Genomic DNA, 21761 nt, shown 5'->3' with positions numbered 1-21761 from the left:
CTTGTGTAATGGTGGCATGACTGTTATGGGAGCAGCCATTTTCTGAGTAGATCTGAGAACTGCTCTACAGAATTCACACTTGCTATTGTGAAAATTTCTCTTTAGAGTCATAAGGGAACCTACTGGCCATGTCATCAAACTTTCCTCTAAATATCTATACTTATACTCATATATTTACGTTGCTCTCAATCTTGGGCAGAAGAGCATCTTTTCCTGTGGGGCGTGGCTAATACAGGGATTCATAACAAGTCAGACGGTTCAGAATAAGTGACTGCAATGTGCATCCCTAAATGATACACCTATTCTCATGCTCAAGGCTCAGGGGATATCACAGGAGAGGGAGTGGAAAGAACCAGAAGGTAGAAAGGGTTGTGGTGAGATGTCTTCTGGACATGACATATCTGTTACATTCATGAACTCCCAGAAGCTGTGTGTACCTGTATGAGACCTGCACAAGAACCAAACAGCCAAAAATCCATCATGGAAAGGGGCAGGACTCATGAGGTCCCAACTTTAGCTAAAGCATTGTTATTGGTGGCTGATGGGTACTAGAGGAAAGAGAGTTTGTTCTCTTCAGTATGGCCACTGGTAGTTTGCCCATGCTCCAGGTGATGACTTCACGCCCACGTGCATACAGGCAGCACTAATTAGACCCAGTGGATTATTTTTAAAGAAGTCGTCATGAAGTTGGGAGGTATATACGTTGTGAGAGCTTTGTGGTGGAGTGGGAGGGAGTGATGAGGATAGTAAAAGCGACAAAAAATGTACACCCACATGAAGTTCTCAAAGAATATATTTAAAGTAGTATATAAAAACTTCTGACATCTTGACGCTTGGGAGATGTTTCAGTGTGTAAAGTCCTTGATATTTAAGCATGAGAGCTGAGTTCAGATCTCCCACACCACACCCACACATGTGTGAGCACACACACACACACACACACACACACCACACACCTGCATGTGCCTGTAACCCCAACTTTGTGAAGCAGGGACAGAAGGATCTCTGAGGCTCACCTAGTCAAACTGGCAAACTACAGGCTCGGTGATAGACCTATCTCAAAAATAATTAATAAATTAGTGAAAGGCAATGCATAGAGGAAGAACACTGCTCTCTGGCACACAGGCATACATGACTGCATTGTATTATATGTGTAAACAGTAATACACTGAGCCATTCATTTCTTGTTCGCTTTCTAAGGGACTGTTAGCAAGGTTGCTCCATTATTCACAGTTCAATAAACCTCTGTGCCCATGAATATGCTCACCTATTTGTGAACATTACTTTAGGTAAAAATTCTCAGAAGTCCAGTCCTGGGACTCAGGTTCTCATGATGTTTTTCAATAAAAAAATTGCCAAGCCCTGTTCAAGAAACATTCCCCAGTTACACACTCGGCAACAGCAAGAAAGTGTCCCTTGAATGGCCCCTGCTTTCTGGCAGCCAGGTACACAGCCCACTGAGGCAAGCATTTTCCCCTGCAAAGCAAGCATGGATGGAAGACTGGCACTGTTGGAGCCATTTCTACACATACCAGCTAATAATAGCGCCCAAACCCTGCCCACACCGCCTAGAGGCCAGGTCAATGCCAGGGCGCCCCTCCCTAAAACCCTCGAGTAAACCAAAGCCAACAAACTGAACTAGATTTATTTGGAAGAATTCACTTTAAAAGGCAGTTTCTGGAACCTCCCAGGCACCCTCCTCCGGCTGCACGTCAAGACCTGCTGGCAGGTAGACAGACTTTGACATTCTCCCCCTGCCTGGGAACAGGTTTGCACAGCCAGCCACAATGCACAGAGGCCCCTTTGAACTCAAGATGCCTGTCAGGTAGAGAGGCTTGGCACGCCCAGGATTGATAAAGAAACAATTCCATTCTTTGGCCAGCTACGCGACTCTTATTCCACAGTACATTAGAGGGCAGGCAGGCTTCCAGTGCAAATACCTTCCACCGCAGCAGCACAACCAAGAAGAACGAGATCCCCGCCATTACCAGGGACAGCATCTCTGAGGCTGGCAGGATGCCTGGGAAGTCCACCATGGGGCCTCCTCTGCCTGTGAAGACCTGCCTTGATCCTCTCCAGACCATGCTTCAGTTCCCAGTCGCCTCCTGTTATGGTCTGAGGGTTAAATGTCCCCCTACAGGTTCTTGTGTTTGGACACCTGGTCCCCAGATGGTGGTGCTGTTTTGAAAGGCTGGGTCACTAGGGGAGGAACAGGTCTTAGGGCTTGGTAACCCCTTCCCCCCATATCATATATATCTGCTGTCTTATCTCTTTAAGTCTTTCTTTCTCTGTCTCTTAGCTCTCTACGTCTCTCTCTCTCTCTGTCTTACTTCTCTATGTCTCTCTCTTCACCCCTCTCAGTTTCTGTGTGTGTCTGTGTGTCTCTGTGTGTGTGTTTGTCTGTGTGTCTGTGTCTCCCCTCCCTATGTCCCCCCTCCCCAGGTCTATCAACACAAGCCACTTCTGCCACCCTGCCTTCCCTGCTGTAATAGACTGTACCCTCAACCTGGAAACTGAAGCAACCCCTCCCTCCCCTAAACTGTTTTTCTGGGAGATTCTGTCACAGTAATGAAGAAAAATAACTAATATATCCCAACATCGCCTGCACAATCAGACAGAAAGGACAGAAAACTTGCCACAACAGCCACGATTTACCAGCAGCACCAGGGATTCTGTGGTGGGAATGCCTAATTGTCACCCACTGTCCTTGGGGCTCTGGTCCCAGCTCCCACTTTAGTGGAGAACATCAGTGTTAACTGACTGACCCCATCCACGGTGGTCACTAAGACCAACAGACACAGTGTCCTATGTATCCTTACAGGAAACAAGGTGGAAGTTTTGAACTTAGAAAGCCACCATAGCCATTGCTTTAGACAATGACTGGTTTATTTACTTAAACTGGAGGCTGTAAATAGTGACTTTTTTTATAGTCCTATAGTCAGTAAACCTTTGAGGGAGATTCACTTTTTTAAAACACCACACAGGAAGAAAAATTCAGAGCAGAGACAGGAATCTAACTCCCTAGTCCCAGGCCCGATGCATTCACTCATCACTGGTTTGGCCCCTGTGGCTGGAAGGAAGGTTCACAGGACAGAGTCTTCCAGAAGCTTACAGAAAGCCTGATTCTCAACCCATCCCCATGCCCATTAAATCAGAACCTGCCTTATAACAGGTGCACAGAATTCCCTAAGGGTCATGCCCACATTCCCACATTCCATATAGGCAGGATACTGACTTTCAAAGTCAGGAAAATACTGGGATCCCATAACAAAAAGGCTGTTCCCTTACTTATCTCAGCGTTGATAAGGTGGTTGTGGGGTAGATCCCAAGCACTGCACTTAAAAGCTCCAAGACAGTCAGACCAGCTGGTGTGTGGACCACTTAGCTGACCAATGGACCTAGTGACATATGCCCATGTGTCTTGAATTTAAACTATTGTTCCTCATCCTAGTCTGCACTGGATGTTAAAATAACCAATTGCATTTTTTTAAAAAAGGAATACTCGTGCCCAATTTAAAGAAGCCAGGGTTTGGCCTGGGTTCTAGTATTTACACAATTTCATCAAGGTTGAAATGTGTTGTTAAGCCTGAGAACTACTGAGTGAGGGTGAGTTCACTCAAATTCTTGCCCTGACCCTTTCCAGGAATATAGCTGAGCAAATTAATCACTATAAGCAAATGGGAATCATAATCAACTATAAAGACCCATTATTATAAGATATATTTGGTTTTAGAGACAACTCAGTGTGCAGAGCACCAGCTATGCAAGAATAAAGACCTGCATTGGATCACCAGATCCCATGAGGCTAAGCAAGGTGGTGTGTCTTATAATCCCAGCATTAGATGGCTAAGACAAGCAAATCTCTGGGGCTTGCTGACCAGTCAGCCTAGACTAATTGAGAGAGCTTATCTCACAAAGTAGGTTGACAGGTCCTCCTGAACAACATCCAAGGCTGAGGTTGACCTCTGGCCTCCACATACATACAAGTGCATATGCATACACATAAATACAAACATATGTACACACAAGAAATAAAAATAGACATATTTGGCATACGCCACAGAGTAGGTCATTAATAAATGCTCAATTCCCCCATGCCCTACTGTAATTAGAAGCAAAAATTCAGCTGATATTCTTACTTCTGCTTGCAAAAAGAAGCATAGAAGTATAACTTCATTCATAACTAGTCAGGAAATTATAAAGAAGCCAGAACCTGAGCCATGCTGGAATTTGTATTTAAAGGAGCATCACTGGCCTCCCGCCAGGTGTAGACCTGACTCCACATGCGAAAAGCCCCGCACTTGGCCTTAATATTCTGCTACAGCTGCTTAGAATTTTAATACTTGTTGAACATTCACTGTTGTGCCCCGCAAATTAGGTAACTTAGGTGCTTTGCATGAGGAAGCCCGTGGATGAATCCCTCTCTGGTTTGTGGGTGCACCCCTTTAGTCGAGGAAGGGAATAAAGTGGTAGGCACAATGGAAACTCAACTGGTTGCTCGCTAAGCATGCCACCAAGTGACGAATAGAGAAGGCGTCCTTAAGCCTTTTGAGACCAAGAGATGGCAACTGATCAACTCGGGCTCTTGCTCATGTCCCTTGGAAGATCGGGGTCTGGAGCAGGTGGCAGACACACCTGGATGCTGAGAGAGCAGCCTGGGAGCTGGAGACCAGAAGGAACTTGAAGGAGCATTCGCAGCACTTGGCTCTGTGGTGATTTTTAAGAGAACCTATTGTTTTTTGTTGATGTTGTTGTTGATGTTTTGGTTTGTTTGTTTTTCCCTAATCCCAAGTTGTGTTTTCCAACTGGCCCTTGTTTCACCCTATCTGGTTTGCTGCCTGTGGCTTCTTTAGATGTCCTGAAGCTTAGTTCACAGGAAACTGGGCTGCATAACACAGCATAGACACTCCAGCCACATGACAGTTTTTCATTAGGCAAAGCTAAACACCTCCTCCAGGCAAACTAAAGTCCCAAGGGCCACCAGAGAAGTTGCATGCAGGGAAAGAAACGTGTCATGAGAACAGAGGTGGGGTTCTCCTGGAGCAGATTCTGTCACTTGACTTTGCAGGGTCAAAGGCCATCTTGGGTAAAGAACACCGTGAGAAAGTCAAGATTGGCAGCCCCCAACCTTCTTGGCATTCCATCTTGGTACCATGACATGATACATTCAGTAGGATGGACTAGCATGACGGATATGTCACCATGAATTTAATAGATAATAAAATACAAAAGTGTGTGGATATTTTAAGAGCAAAAATTAACATGAGGTTGCTTTCATTCCTAGTTCTAAAAAATCCCATTTGTTAACACATCTTCTGATGTATTTTTCTTGGGTGTAAAATTATTGTGAGCCCAAGACTTCTGGGAGAGCCAGGTTACACCCACAGACTTAAGACATGTGACCATCATGTGTTACAGGAGTGTCTGGAGACAAAAGGTTGAAACTTCTAAACTAAGCTATCAAAAGCCTGTTAACCCTATGGGGACCAGGTACAATGCCATGGATTAGCAAGCACTGCACTGTACTGCCAGCATTCAACAAATCCGAGAGGAAATAGCTTTTGAGTGTAGAGCCAAGCATACTGGCTATCCTTGGCACCGCTGAACAGGATACAGTGGTCTGCCAAGAACAGAGCAGCCAGCAGGTATCCCTGGAGGAAAACATCTTGTGACACACTCCACATCCAGAGATTTCTCTCCATGTGCAAAAAATCAGAACTGGAGAACACTTGGCTCCCAAATCTCAGAGAGTTAGGCAAGGGAGGAGTGGAGCAGCTAGGCCTCAGCACAACCACGGATGACCGGCAAGGGACCTCTGGGACGATTCACACCTGAAAAGTCCCACAAAAGACAGGGCAGCAAAGGCATGCCAGGAAACAATATATGCTACCTCCTAACTGTCTGGAAGAAAACCACAGCTAGACTTAGTCTTCAAGCAGAGCAAGGCTTTGTCCTCAGACAATCTTCGCAGTGATGTCAAGGCAGGGGAACGGACTTGTCACGACCTAACCTATTTAACTAAGGCAGGCCCAAATGCCAAGAGTCATTTAGGGGGGTCTCCAAAAGTATCTAAGGCAAGGAAAGAGAAGACAATATAAGGGTCAGAAAAAGACAGCTGAAACAGGAAGCAAAGCAGAAGGGCACCCTCGAACTCATGTCCAAAGAGTCACCTTATTTCAAGGGTCCCAAGCCCAGAACCCTAAGTACAAGATACTTGTAGGGGCCAAGATCACCTTGCTCTATGGCACATATCAATTTGGAAGAGCATACAGGCCAAGAAGTAAAAAAGAAAAGAAAACAAACATTAGGAAGGACTGGACACATCACATCACAGCAAATCAGAAAACCAAACTCCTTCTCCAGTTTCATTTCTGACATGCACAGCTCTTAGTTTCCAGTCTCCTGTTAAACAGACTTCACAACAGTATATGTCACACAGCAAAGGAAGCAACTGTGAATCCATACCATCAGTGACATGTCCATTCAGGATCCAGGCCCCCTCTAAAAGCCTCCAGGGTCTCCTAACCACAGCATGTTCCTACACACTCTCCTTATACTAACTCCCCTGCTCTGCATCCACAGCAGTAGACACATGGTCATGCTATCCCATGAGAAATAACACCAGGAGTGCATCAAGCTTAAGATACTAAAACTCCCCCACGTTCCCCGTCCATCCACCTGGAGAAAACCTTTCTCAGTCCAATACCTCAAGGCCAGGAGAAAAATCAGAAATGACTCCTCCTGAGTCTAATTCCTCCTTAACTGAGTGATTGAACCAGAGGAATGGCAGCAACACTCCCTGTAACAGCAGCAGCTCCCAAGATCTTCTGGCAGCAGTGAGTCCTTCCAAATCAAGACTCTGGCATGATCCTACCATCCGCTCAGAGGATAGTTACCATCTGCTTATGGGGGAAATGTTAATACTTCCCCATCGTAATCAAATAGGCAACCACTTTACTATAAGTACCTATTAACCAACTCTAATTTACAATGGAACAGCCCTGTAAGCTCCTGGTCACCCACGGACCCATCAGGGCCACAAGCACACAGCTCACTGCTAAAGCAAGTTGGCTGATGAAGCACTTAGGGCGTTATGGGAAGTCCAAGCCATGCTTCTTGACTCCCCTCTGCCTTTCCTTCCAGTTTTAGTGTACAGAATGAAATGAAGGAAAGTTTCTCAATCTGGGGAACAAAACTGAGACTCCTTCCATTCCTGCCTGTCCCCAAAACCAGGTGTGTCCCATGGTGACCAAACAGAGTTCCTAACAGGTGGACTTGAAAACCGTTTTCAAGGGGAATGCCATTCAAAGATAACTAGATGAGGCATTGAAAGAAGCAAGCTGATCTGTTCACCACCCGGTTACATTACCCAGACCTTCTTAGGTCCTTTGCACTCACCTAGTCCATAAGGAAGCAGAACCAGGTACTCTAGGCAGCTCTGGGCTCTGGCTTCCTACTGCATGTCTCGGGTCTCAGTTTCCTCCTCTACACAATGGGAGCATCATCCTAATAAACCCAAAATCTGTTGTCAGCTATATGAATGCATACAGCTGCTTTCTCTGAGGGAATATCAGAAAGCCAAGAAGTATGGAGTTGACACTCGTAATCATCTCTGAACTTCAGTGGTCATGTTTTAAGACCACACAGTTCCTCTTTTCAAAATGATTTCACCCTATGTGAAAATAAGAGTATGTGTTTCAGTGTTGTTCAGACACATTAGCACTTTATCTGGCTGTTGTTCTAACAAGGATGTGACAGGAAGATGTCATTTGCGGTGGGGATGCTCACAATAGGACCACTGACACAAAGGAGGGAAGCTGTAGGTAGGGGGTTCTCTACCCAGCTTGCCCTAACCTAACAACCAGAACAAGTCAGCCCCTCTTCTGAGCCACAGTTTCTTCTGATGTGGGAACCCAGCCAGATCATAGTCCCAGTCTCCTAATATCTAATTTTAAATTATTTTGTGAGGATGAGCTTGTCATACATTCCAAACCCTTTCTCTCTCCTAGGCCAGCAAGCACCTAGTACAACGTAATTGCTGTTAAAACTCTGAAATAATTTTGTACATTACTGGGTTTCCAATAAACAGCTCCTGCCCTGCACCCCACAGCACTCACCCCACACCCAGCCTGGCCACCCCAGGATTTGGCAATCAAAGAGTGAAGGCCTAGCACAGTGGGGAGAGAGCTCCTGCAGAGCCATGCTCCAGTAGGAGGTCTGTCTGATTGGTTCCATCCCAGGCCATACAGACACTTCACGGATCAGGCCTGCCAGGCTGGGGCACTGCGCTTCATCAGTAGCAGAGAGAAACCCCTGCCGTATGCTCAGCATCATTTAAAAACCTTTACGATTCCAAAAGAAGATGAGCTCACACTCCCAGGCCAAGACTTTGATGGATGAGTTGGAAGTCATTAAAGAAGGGCCTGAGACATTACACTTCCCATTCATGTCTATAAGATCTGACTAAGGTGCTCATCGTCCGTAAAGTGGGTGCCCACCCAAATCCATGGGCAGTTCTGAGACACCTGGTGAGTCAGTAGGCAGGCAAGTTAGAGGTAAAAAAACATGCATTTAAACTAAAACGCACAGAGTAATACATTTTTGCAAATGTGCTCAAATATATGGCATGTATAAGTCTACACATGGGTATTCACAGAGATATCTACACGTATATGTGCACATGTACCTAGAAATACAAAAATGAACTGGTTACCAGTCTCTAACACAGTGTTATCATTTAGTAGAGGTGGCTGCCAATTTAGCCACATATGGGATCTGGATTTGTTGGGGAATAGCCCTTAGCAGAGGGTTGGCATTTAAGAATAGGAGCAACATGTAAAAGAAAAGATACAGAGGAAGACAAAGACAAGAGAACTGGCAGGTGCCTGCTAGGCCCAGGTCAATAGCTACCTACTGGGAACAGGGTCAGAGGTGGTAGTTAACAGGGTTTTCATCATATCCACCATGTTTACTTTGCGCTAAGAATACAACATTCAAAGAAAATATAAAATAAAATCCTAGAGAGTTTAAATAGTTGAAATGTGAGTGTTTTATTCATTCATCTTTGTGTTTTTCTGTTCATCTTATTTCTCAGAAGGTAATGAACATTTCAATTGCTTCTCCATATCCATGTGCTATTGCCTGTTGCCCTCAGGGTGTAGATGGCAGGACTTGTGTATGAGCAACTTCCAATCTTCTCCCACTCCCAAAGTCCTCAGACTTCTAAATTAGCCCAGACTAGCTCTTTACAGATTAATAAACTCTTTCTTTTCACTATTGAAACTAAAATAAGCAAGGCCTGTTAGATCGCAGAACTCTGGAGGCTAAGGCAAGAAGATTATGAATTCAAAGACTGTTTGGGCTACATAACAAATTAGAGTCCATCCTGGGCTACACAGCAAGACCTTCAAAAAAATTTAAAAAGCAAATGAAATGCATAAAAAGGATGCTGTTCATTTCTAAGTTCAAACATCCATCGAATGCAGCATGAAGTTTCTGGCACGCTGGGCTAAGTGATCGATGGGTTCTGCCATAAGTTGCTCCCGGCCTAGGAGGACAGACAGATGATATGTGAGGGGAAAAAATGAGAATGCACTGTGGGCAGTGTGTAATAAGGACATTTTTACTACTGCATACTGTCTGAAACAAAGAGGTTCATGATGGAGTCTTGGGGGCTATATTTCCACAAAAGGACATTAAAAGGGGTCTAGGAAGACTAATACATCAAGAAAAGAAATAAGAGGGAAATGAAAGACATGGAAACCCTTTATATGCCAGTCCTAGGATGTAGATCCCAATGTCCTTGAAGACACTGTGCTATAGGCTTGGACACCAGCCTGTGACACTAACAGGAAGTGGCAGGACCTTGATTGGGTGGAGCCTAGAAGGAGGAAGTTAGGTCATTAGCAATATGACTTGAAATAGATATTGGGATTTCAGTCTCCTCCTGTCTTTCTCTTGGCTTCCATGCCACTATGAAGTGAGTACCCGCCCCTTCCATGCTCCATCACAATGATGAACCGAGTATCAGTGAATTAAAGTCCCTCAAAACCATCGTCCAAAAGTAACTCTTCCTCCAATATGTTGATTTCCTAAAGTATTTTGTCACAGCAGTGGGAAGCTAACTAACACAACCAATTACCTACATATTACAGCACTAACAACCCCAAAGCTAAGTGGTAGTATTTCTAACTTACACTTAAGGAAATAGAGGCTCGGAGAAAGTAAGGAACCATATGGAAGTCACAGAGCAAATATGGATTCTCACCCAGATTTGAAATTCCAAGTCTGAAAAGAGAGTGCATGTAAAGAGATGGGGTTCACCTAAGGCGGAACCGGAAGCCTTCAGGAATGCATGCTGTCACTCTTCCCCCTCTAGACTTGGATGCTCAGTGTCATAGCCTCTAGTATCAACTCGACTGGCCTTAGAATCGCCTAAGAGATTGAGGCCACCTTGGAAGTGTCAGTAAATATGTTTCAGAGAGAACTGAGGAAGAATAACCCACTTACAATTTGAGTGACATCATCCCATGGGCAGAAGGTTTAAAAGAGGAGATTAGTCTCTCCATCACGGTGAGCTGAGAAGTAAGTGGACCCAGCAGACACAGCCATCTGTTCCCACCCCTATGAACTCTATCAGACCCTCCAACCATGATGAACTTCAAAACACGAATAAAAATTTTTTTTAAATCTTGTTAGTGATCTGGTCATAGCAATTAAAATTGAAAGTAACGTTCATTGACAACCAAAGATTAAAATTATTTGTGGCATATGGCATCTGTTTATTGACTCTAAAATGAGGTGAAACCTAAATAAAATGGAATTATGATCAAGATCAGAGAGATGCAAGATTAATTCTAAATAGTCTTGAACACGCCATCTCTCTCCATTTGCCCCTAGTTTCAAGTTGCCTGACTTTAGAAAAGGAGATGCTTTACTTCTACCTGTGAGGACATAGCCTCCTTGACACACCAGGACTATATAAGGCAGCTCAGCCTGGAAAAGGAGATCAGGGGATGGGAGAAGCTGAGGGGAGACACCGCCCTGAATGCTGCCCAATCCATCCAACACGGGACACACTGTTCCAGAAACAGGATGACAATTAATAGATAAAATCTGCTCTCACATCACTGCCAAGCCTGTTTCAGGGTCTCAGCTGCTGGTACGCCTCCTTGGGGGAAGAACAATAATGCCCCATTCCTCCTTTCAGTCTACATCCTGATGTTTTCTTGTGGAGAACAAGGAAAAGGTTGCAGAAAAAAAATATGTATGTATGTATGTATGTATGTATGTATGTATGTATGTGTGTATGTATTATGTATATGTAGCATCAGTGCTCACAGCCAAGGGCCCAAGGATTACCCAAAACAGAAGGCTTTGACTCACTCAGCAGCCATCCCATCTAAACCTGGGGAGCTCTGCTTGACAAATGGTAAGTACTGGCAGAAAAAGTGTCTTCAATCAAAGTGCCTAAAAGTAGTCTGGACTTGTTTGAGCCATTAAAAACCTATTTCCTCTTTGGAAATTACCAGCATATGTATTCCTCTTGGTCAAAATATTTCAAATTACTCACAAACACTGGATATATAATTCAAAGGTAGAACAATTACCTACCATTCGTGAGGCCCCTAAGTTCAATCCTGACTGCCACAAAACAGGAAAAGAGGAAGGAAGATGAGGAAGAGGGAAGGATAGAAGGAACAAGAGGAGAGGAGGGAGGAAAGGGTGTAGGAAATGGGAAAGAGAAGGATGAAGAGAGGAAGGCAGAGAAATAGAAGAAAACTTGGCTTGCCTTCATCCATGACTTAATCAAATTCATCAAAAGCAAAGAGTCCAGAAGCAGAAGACTCCAGGAAGACCAGACTATCTCGCCCCACATTTCAACCCATTAGTCACCTCTGGGTAGCTCTGTATGCTAGTGCTCCTAATTTTTAAAGGAGAATCTTGAGAATATAATTAAATATAGCTCTTTTCATGTACACTCAGCCCTTTACCATGTACAGTCACTCAATCTTCTTTTTGCATATGAATCCATGGAAAGCTGTTCCTGTAAATGCCACTGCCATGTTCTCTGCTTTAATCCCTGAGCCCCAAGGTCAGGACTCCTGCCACAGAAACTAGCTTCTAGTATTAAAGCCTTAGGAGTTCCTCTTTCTGAATTTCATAATGTCACCAGCAAACATCAGCATGAATGTTGCTTAGGTAACCTTTAATTCTACCTCCCTACTCACCTCTGCCAACATCAGCCACGCATGACAGCTCCGGCCGGGAAGACATCTTGAAAATCAGGTTTCAATTCTGTAATCGGTAGTACCCAGTTTCTTTCAAATTATTTGGCCACATCCATCTCTGAGGCAATTCAGGTGGATGCTAAGTTACCATGTTAACCCCTTTCGTGCCAGATGTCTCACAGGAGCTTTGGCAGAACACCACATCCCAGACTCCCCTTCTACCATACTGGGGTCCCGCACTCTGTACATGGAAGCTGGCCAGCAGATTTAGAAACTGTGTTGCTCTTGGCATCCATTCCGGGACTCTATGCAGAGCTACGTGCTGAGCTACAGCAGCAGCACAGGCAGCTTTTCAATACCAGAGTTCACCACCCTCCAGCTCACTGTGCTAAGTCACAACGTGATTCCAAAGACAGGTACAGACGAGAAAAAAAAGTCACTAATGAAAAGAAACTGCCATTTGCCTCATACCCAACTTCCTGCTCAAACTGTCCTCATCACACAAGTCCATTTAAGCAACCAGCAGTTTTCAGCATCCCTTTTTGGTTCCCATAGATGCCAACACAGTCTTCAGTTCATAATTACCCAGAACAGGGTACAAAGAGGGGTCTCCACCGGGACTACTGAGATCCAATGACCAGAGACAATCTCAGAGAATACATGGAAGCGTATACAGCACCTTCTGATGAAAAGGAGCTATGCTTTCCAAGACAGAACTTGGTGCCATCTTACCCTTCATTCCAAATTTGGACCGGCGACCATACTTGTTGATCATGATAAAGAGAACCACCAGAAGGACACAGGCAAAGGCAGCAAGTCCAACTGCTATGGATACCTATTAGGAGTCAAACAGAAGTGGTCAGGAGCACTGACAGGAAGCCTCAGAGCCTCAAAAGTAATGTGTGAGCCCAATGAGAACCAGCCAGTTTTAGCAGAAAATCACTGCTACCTAGGTGTATGCAGCCTGTAAGCTACATGCCATGTGCACCAAAGGATACCTGTGCATATAAAAATGCCACGACACAATGTCAAAACATTGGGCAACCCCAGAGGAAAGTCTTTAGAAGTGGCTTATGAGCCCCTAAGAGAATTTTAAATTTTTTATTCAAAAAATATAAATTAATAAGTTTGGTTGCAGGAGATTCCCTGATTCAATACTCTTAGCCCCTCTTATCTGGAGGCCATTCTAGGATTGTAATAGCAATCTGAGAGAAACTTCTGCCCAGGATTTTAATCAGCAAGTAAATTCGGTATCTTTCCACTGAAATCTTTACATAGTATTTCTACTCAGAGAGGTCTAGGAGTTCTGGACGCAAAAGACTCCTCCTTTCTTCTCCCCAGGAAGGCCTCAGACTCTGAGACAGGCGTGGGAAACCTAGCCACAGAGATTCTCTGAGTAATTTAAGGTTTTGTAGAAGGTTTGCCCAGTTAGTAGGCTTTGCAAGCCCACTGGGCCTGGCTCACAACAGACTGGGAATCTCAAACTGTTCTCTTCCTAGCCCTGGGGCTTGGGGCTGGTCCTCAAAGGCCTCTTCAAACAATGAGGCACTCCCATCAAACAAGGACAGTTCAAACCACCTCAAAGGAAATTATTCCTCACTGCGCATTTTTTTTCTACCATTGATTGTTACTGAGGCTCCAAGTAAGAGACTTTGTAGGAAAGTTAGCACCTCGAATGAAGCCTGAAAAGGACTCTGCCCTTCAGTGAGGAAAAAACTCACCCCAAAAGTGTCTTCCTCTGGTTTGTGGGTCACAGTGATAGGAGGTGTAGGGCTCGTGTCAGACTCTGAAAAGAAACGCAAAGGAGAGGATGGTGGTTAACTTACCAGCCAGAAGCCCCTGCTAATACCTGCCCTGTCCTTGGGAAGCAGGTCCCTAAAGGCACCCTCCTAACTGAGCAGATACCCCCAGGGACTGAGTGAGTCCCAGAATATCTACCTGCCTCATGCAGTGCTACCACAAAATCTCAAAAAAATGCAGACCTCCTAACCCCAGCCTAGAGAACACACCACTCTGAAGTACTCTACAGGAATGATGAAAGCCTGGGGATTAGATTTTACCAGTGGCAGCAGCCATCACTGGCATTGTTATCCCTTGTTTAGGGCACCTCTTCCATTCTCCCTTTCTGTCTCAATCCTTCCCTGTTTCACTCTAACTCCTCAGTAAAAGTAGGGCTCACATCTTAATGAACAGCCTTCCAGCCATTCCCCTAAGACTGATTTCAGAACCCGATGGCAGTTGGAAATTAACAATATTCAATCGACCAGAAAACTCCACTGATGGTCATCCTCTATCTACCATCATTTCCTTGCAAGAAATGGTCCCAGCTCTGAATTCTCTTAAGGAATACCTGTGGGATTATAAGTTGTTTTTCATGACCAAGAACAAGTGAATGAGTCACAGTTGGCATTTAGACTTGTGCCAAATGGCCAGGGTGTTCCTAAATAAGATTGTTCAAACATTTCTGACCAATTTCAGGCCCAATTGGGAAGAAATGGCAATGGTTGCTGCTGCTCCTATCATGGGGGAGTAATGAAAAAGAAAGTCAAACCCCAACTCATTCAAATGTCCAGAGCTACCCTCAACTCCATTATAAACTGGGCTTCAGTGATGCCACTCAAGGACATGATATCCCCTGAGAAACCACAGTTCTACCCAAGATAGGTTCTAGCCAAATGCTTGATCTCCTAAGGCAGGTGAGAAACACAGGCAAGTATACAGGCTCTACATTTTCTCTGAGATGATCAATGGAAGTCTATCTAAGCACGTGAAACCTATTGTTCACCTCCTGCAGCCCCTTTTCAGCCAGGTAGAGAGATTGGCTATATGGTCACGCCTTAGAAAATGCCCTGAGTGAGGAAAAGTGTGGATATAGCTCAGTGGCAGAATGCTGCCTAATCCTTTATTTAATCCCAGAACAGAACGAGGGAGGGAGTTGGTAATCCTGTAGAAGAAACTGTGGTCCAGGGCAACTACCCAGGAAAAGTGGGTCTGGGACTTCTTCCTTTTCATAATACGCCCTCAGCTGCCAAGGGGCTGGGAAGAGCAACTAGGCAAGAGGGCAGTCTGAATTTAACAGTCCCCAAACTATCAGGACAAAAGAGTTTCAAACCCAAAGTCAAGCAGACTTACCAAAGTCAAAGAAATCTGTGCTTTCTGGGGGGGAAAAAAAGAACAAAGAGGTAATTAACAAATATAATAACAACAAAAATATCATTATATATTTGACATATATATATGACAGCAACCTACTAGCAGTGACCTCTCCCACTTCCCACAATTCTCCATTCCAACAGCAAGGAGCACACAGACCCTTCCTAAGTTACCCTCTCCAACCACTGCACAACCTCTTCAGGGAATAGTCCTCCAAATGGAAACTGTACAGACGCATTTCCTTGTCTCAAAGAAGGAAGACCACCTGTGAGCTAACAACCAAGCCAGTTTCATTGTGAGGCAAAGAACTAAGGCCCTGGCCACATCCCTGTCCACAGCTGTCCCTCTTTCGGTACTAGAACACTGGGGATGGCACTTCAAAGCAGCTGCAGCATTAGCACTAAATGAACTTCCTTCCCTCAATATGTGTAGGCAACGCTAATAGTCACTATCTTAGTTTGGGAGCCCCCACTCTGCCAGAATCTAATCATCCATGTGGACACGTGTTATATGAACTTTGACTTATAGAAATGGCAGCCCCAGTAATGAAAGCTAATCCTGAACTGGGCATTAAGGGGCTCTGATCAGTGCTTCAGGTGTTATTGTCATTCAAGCCTTATAAAATCCTAGAGAATGAACAGCGAGTTGTAGAGATTAACTAATTGAATACCATTCATCTAGAAGGAGATTGGAGTTGATTCTAATCTAAGACTGGGATCTTAAGCACTCTACCAGCACTGTTCCTACTTGAGCACAAAAGGGAGGTGACTGGCACCATCCTCCACTGAGAGGAATGAGAATTTCTTACAGGAATGGACTAATTCGTATCTGGGATGGAAAAATGAAAGATGTTCTTGGGGCAGCTTGTGGCACCTGGAAACAAGAAAGCGCTTGAAGATATATGGTCCTGGAAAGAGAAAGCAGGCAGTGATGCACGGGTGAAATGTTTGATAATCTGAGCAACAAATTAGAGTCGTGATGTGTTATAGACTGCACCATGTTACCTCACAATCCACATGACTAAATTGTAACCCAGTACTTGAGAATGTCACTGTATCTGGAGATAAGGTGCATAAATGAAAAGGAGGCCATTTGGGGTCCAAATAAGAAGAGATTAGAACACAGATGTGCTTAGAGGGAACGCTAAGTAAAGATGCAGAAAAGACACACCTACAAGCCAAGGAGAGGGCCCTTGGAAGAAAGCAAGCCTGACAACAGTTGGTCTCATAGTCTCAAGCTCCAGAACTGTGATAAAATGGACTTTCACTATTTAAGAAACCCAGTCTATAACACTTTGCTATGACAAACCTAGACAACAAATACAGGAATGGCAAAAACACCCACAAATCTGTTATATATACCAGTGTATAACTGAGCATGTGAGTGGGCGAATCTCTTCTTCACAGTAGAGTTCCAACTAATAAATGGAAGGATGGAAGCAGAAATCACCATCATTCGGTGAATACCAATAAATGCTCAGGCAAGAATCATCAATGAATGTTAACATTGCTATATGAAGAGATGATGAGAAATGAGCTATTTGTGTCTTTTCAAATCCTTATTCTGAATAACTAAGGGTGAAATAAGTCACTGTGCAGTGGAGAACTTCAGCAAACAGCATCTTGACCAAGTGATTAAGTTATTAAGTTGACCTCCCCACTGATAAGCCATGGCAACATCCTACATTCTTCAACAGGATGGACCAAAAAGAGTGGAGAAATATTTCCATGATGCTCTTATGAGAGAGAGCGGGGTGGGGGGGAGAAAAACGAGGAAAGGAAAATACAAAAGTGGAATTTAATCATGAGAAATAAATAAGATGAAGTCTGTAGTAACTAGAGACTTTTCTGCAGAGGAAGGACCTATCACAGAATCGAAGGAACTGAGGTTATGGCGTGGCAACTAAATTTGATGGGTGTGATCCCACAAAACACTGATGGGGCCACTGACCACATGTCAACAGTCTATAAATTAGGTAATGCTGTTAAGCCAAGGTCCATGTCCTGGTTCTGAGTCCCGGATTGTGGCTGAATGACAGTGACATCTGTGGAGGCCTAGTGAAGGGAAGAAGGTTCTTTGTAGTGTTTTGTAACTCTTGCCCTTTTTAGAGCCCAACTTATTTTAAAGTGAAGTAAAATCACATCAGGACTAGTAGTCCTTATCCCAGAGTTTCTGATTCATAAGGTCTGCCTGCATCTTGAGGGATTATATGTGTTGCTAAAAATGGAATCCAGAGCCTCACACATGCTGGGCAAGCCCTCTACCACCAAACCGCGCCACCAGTCCCTGGTGCTATCTAAGCAAATCCTCTACCAGTGAGTCACACCTCCAGCTCCACACCGATGCATTCTGAACAAGACCTCTTCCACTGAGCCATGTCCCTAGACCTGAGAATGTGCCCAAATGCTCAGGTGATAATGAAGTTGCTAATCCCTCTGGAAGTGACAGCACCACAACCACAAACTCTGTCACAAATAGAAGAACAAATCATTCACTGGCTGGCTCATCAGCTGCCTTGCTCATTCATTCACTGTGGTCCTCCTCTTACAAGACTCTTGGTCAAGTCTTTTTAGGAACTGTAGCCATATGATCCAGTAGGCTTTTGTTTTTCACTATTTGCAGAGAGCAGGGTTGCTTCTGTGGAGTCCATCTGGAAAGGCTCACTTTCAGTTACTGTTGTCTGTCTGGATGTTTTGTTTCCTGTTCTGTACAATTGTGGGGAAGGCCTAGCTTAGGGGATAATAGAGGAAACGGGATTTTTGCATAGGGTTTAGAGCATGAAAAGAGAGAGGAGCCAGATTAATCAGCAGTATCCATTTACTTTATATTTCTCAGCAGGCTCCCATTTATCAGAGAATATTTTTCCAGCAGCTGAATATTTTGGCCGAGTGTTTGAATCCTGTAATCTCAAAGTCAGCCTACGATTTTGAGCATAAATCACCAGGTCCTTTTGCTGGCGCCAGGCAGCATGCACACATGCAGAAGCACGTGTGTTTTGAAACAGGGAGATATGTTGGCTGCTCCCTCACCTTAGCAGGAATTCATACATTTATACAAGAAAAAAAGATCTAGGAATTGTCCTTCTTCTGACCACTACCACAGGCTGAGACAAGGACAGGACCAGCAGGATCAGGGTGGATACATATGATTCCTGCAGCCCCAGACAATAACTCTCCAATAAGCACCTTACTGTGTGTGTGTGTGTGTGTGTGTGTGTGTGTTTGTGTGTGTAGGGGGAGAGAGAGAGAATATAAATGTGCATGTATATATGATCTGTCTGTGTGCACAGCCATATGGTGTGGTGTGGTGTGTGTGTGTGTGAGAGTGTGTGTGTGTGTGTGTGTGTATATGTAAGAGAGTAAATGAATGTGCATGCATATATGATCTGTGCAAACAGACGTAGTGTGTGTTTGTGTGTGTGTATGTTTGTAAGAGAGACAATGCATTTACATGTATATATGATCTGTCTGTGTGCACAGCCATATGGTGTGTGTGTATGTATGTATATATGTATGTATGTATGTATGTATGTAAGAGAGAAAATGAACGTGCATGTATATATGATCTGTGTGCACAGCTGTGTGTGTGCATGTGGAAGCTAGATGTCTCACTGAACAGGAAGCTCGTCATTTCAGCTAGGCAGACTACTCAGCAAGCTCTCAGGACCAGCCTGTCTTGCCCCTGCCTCCCTGGTGCTGGGGTTACAGTTGTGTACATCATGCCTGGTTTTTAAAAATGAGTTCTGGGGATTCAAGCACAGGTTCTCACACTTGTAGAGCATGGGCTTTTGCCTTTAGAGTAATTTCTTCAGTCCCTCATCAAAACTCTTTCTTAAACGAGATTTGTTTTTGTTATTGTTTATGAGTATATAGGTGGTCATGGAGACCATAAAAGGCCATCAGGTGCCACCCAAGTGGCTTTTAAACATGGGGTGTGAGTGCTGGAGACTGATGCTGAGAGAGTGACAAGAGCTCTTAATGACCAAGCCATCTCTCCAGACACCTCCAGCATAACTTTTGAGGGAGAAGCAAGTTAAGTAGTTTGTCTAAGGTCACAACTTACAAGTAATTGTACCAACACTTGAACTCTGGTTTTGCTGGTCCACAGTCACTACTCTAACCTACCCTGGGGCTACCTGATAAAATTTTCTACCTGGACTGAGAATGACTACTGTCCTGGAAATCCTAAATTCTCCTCATCTCTGCACCCCAGAAACCATAACAAGAGCCAACAGCAATTAAGTGTTTTCTTTGTGCCAGTACACTGCTGAACGAACTTCATTCGCTCTTCAGTGCAACCTAGGCAGGAGCTACTGTGGTTATTCCCATTCACAGGCCAAGGACAGAGTCATGGAGCAGTCTCCACCTTTCACGGAGGCCGGAGAGCTGTCCACGTGCTGAGCCCCAGTCTAGCATCCTGGGCAACCTGTCTGAAAGAATCAAAGAGGATGGGGCTTGTACCTAGCCTGCCCAGCCTCAGAGATCTGGCTCCTAACCAGACCACTTGGCTGCTTGGGAATGGGAGACAAACACATGATGAGTAAGATGCCTTCACGCTCTCAGGCCAAGAAAGAAGAGTGGGATCCGCACACTGCCTTGGCCGCCAGCACCCAGCCAGCACAAGCTTGGGCCGAGAGGGTTGTAGGTTATCCCTGCCTGCCCCTCCAGATAACTTACTCTTCTGAACACTTAGATATCTTGTCGCTTGACATGGCCGGCCCATCTTTTCTGCCACTGCGCTTTCATCATCCATCAATTCCTATAGTACAAAGGTTCATAAAACAGGCAAACTTCTCCACAGAGGGGTTCATCCTGAATTATGGGTAAGTCTGAGGAAGGATCCCAGGTGTGCCGCTTTCTTTTTTCAGCTTTGCTGGGGTTCCATCCTCACTCCTTCCCTCCTCCTGGGGCTGACTTGCCAACAAGGGCTGAGTAGCTGATTGCCAAAGGCAACCAACTATGGTGAATATACCTGTCGACATGGCTGGAAGATACTGAGGTACTATTTTCTCCTGGGAGAAGAGAGGGTAAAAGGAAGACCACACCCATCATATCAACCTGTTGCCCCTGATAACCTGTAGCTTTCAGAACACTCTCTGGAGGTAGGAGCTCAAAGTGGCTCACCACACTTTTTTAATATTCTAGAGCTCTCTCCATGTCTCAAGAGCTTCCCATGGAAACAGAAATGCAGCTTCACTCTACCCATCATGGAGTAGGGATGGAGATGGGTTATAGGGGTCATACTAGCTATTTATGTCAACAACTTTATGGGCCATGAGAGCAAATTATCTCCATAGTGAAAATCCACGGATGCCATATTGCAGGCCAGGACTCTTCTTCGAACCAAAAGAGAGCCCTCTGTGGTCTCTGATGGGAAATGTCCTGACGATCCTTTGTGAGCACACTTGGGTGGTGTTGGGAAGGTCAGGGCCTATAGACTGCTAGGGTCTCAACAATCAGCACATTATCAACCTTTTCTGAGAAATGGCTCCATCATTCCCTGGACTTCAGTGACAGGCATTCAGAACCACATGCAGCCTCATGTCTCCAGTGTCACTTGTAGGGCCCCAGTTCTCCTTCCCTTACACTGAGACAAATAAGCTTCCCAGAGCCACCACCCTGTGGTTGTCTGTAACTATAAATCCACATTCCTCCCAACAGATGTTGCATGGTGATAGCTTTTGGTGTGTCCCCATTTTGGATGTGTGTGGTATCAGTCCTTACAGTTCCCTTTGTCCCTTTTGGACCTCTCACTTCTGAGGATGAAGGACCAGGTAGTCACCTAGTCTGTTCCCAGCACAAATTGCAGAAGTTACCAAAGAAACTTAGCCACGTGGGTATCCGCTGCATAACCCACCAGGCAATGTTGCAACCAGGCCCTTATTTTAAACCCTTTTGGACTTTTCTTCTTCTCCAACTTCAGGAAGGTGTTTGGACAGACTGAAAAAGGCAGAATCACCTCCCCAAGTTCAGAGTTTCTCCATTCATGCAACCATCAGCTCTAGTCGGTGTGACATTTGCACCACCCGTATCCAGTAGCATCAGCCACTTCCGCTCTAAGTTACCATGGAACAAAAGCAGCCCTAGAGGCCAGCTCCAAGGCAAGCTTTGCTGCTGACTAGCTGGTTAAAGCCTGAGACAGCAATCTGTTAAATGTGAGGTCAACTTGAGCCAACTCTGAAGTTCACTGCAATGGAGAATCACTGAGCCTACATCTTAACTCATTCAAAAACATAAAACTCTTAGTGTGCACACACTTCTGCCTATTTCACAGCTGAGGACATTGAGGCTTCAGAAAAGTATACTGTCAAGATCAACATAGCATGCTCAGGTTAGTAAAACACTGGGTCAAAATTCATTGTTGCATCATCATCTCTAA

General features: G+C 44.7%; 1 protein-coding gene across 4 annotated transcripts in view; it reads right to left on the bottom strand.

Moving 5' to 3' along the window:
• Ntrk3 (neurotrophic receptor tyrosine kinase 3) overlaps window positions 1-21761 on the bottom strand; it is a 377921-nt gene that overhangs the window by 243108 nt on the left and 113052 nt on the right. For all 4 annotated transcript variants that reach the window (XM_005077774.4, XM_005077775.4, XM_005077777.4 and 1 more), the window contains exons 9-11: window positions 15363-15386; window positions 13952-14016; window positions 12963-13065 (exon numbers count right to left, since the gene is read on the bottom strand). In XM_005077774.4, the coding sequence (XP_005077831.1) occupies window positions 12963-13065; window positions 13952-14016; window positions 15363-15386 (192 nt within the window). The remainder of the gene's footprint in view (window positions 1-12962; window positions 13066-13951; window positions 14017-15362; window positions 15387-21761) is intronic.

The sequence above is a fragment of the Mesocricetus auratus genome, unplaced genomic scaffold (genome assembly GCF_017639785.1).
Source record: "Mesocricetus auratus isolate SY011 unplaced genomic scaffold, BCM_Maur_2.0 Super-Scaffold_4256, whole genome shotgun sequence".
Lineage (NCBI taxonomy): Eukaryota > Metazoa > Chordata > Mammalia > Rodentia > Cricetidae > Mesocricetus > Mesocricetus auratus.
The sequence above is the reverse complement of the archived record's forward strand: the minus strand, read 5'-3'. Positions and strand labels throughout refer to the sequence as shown.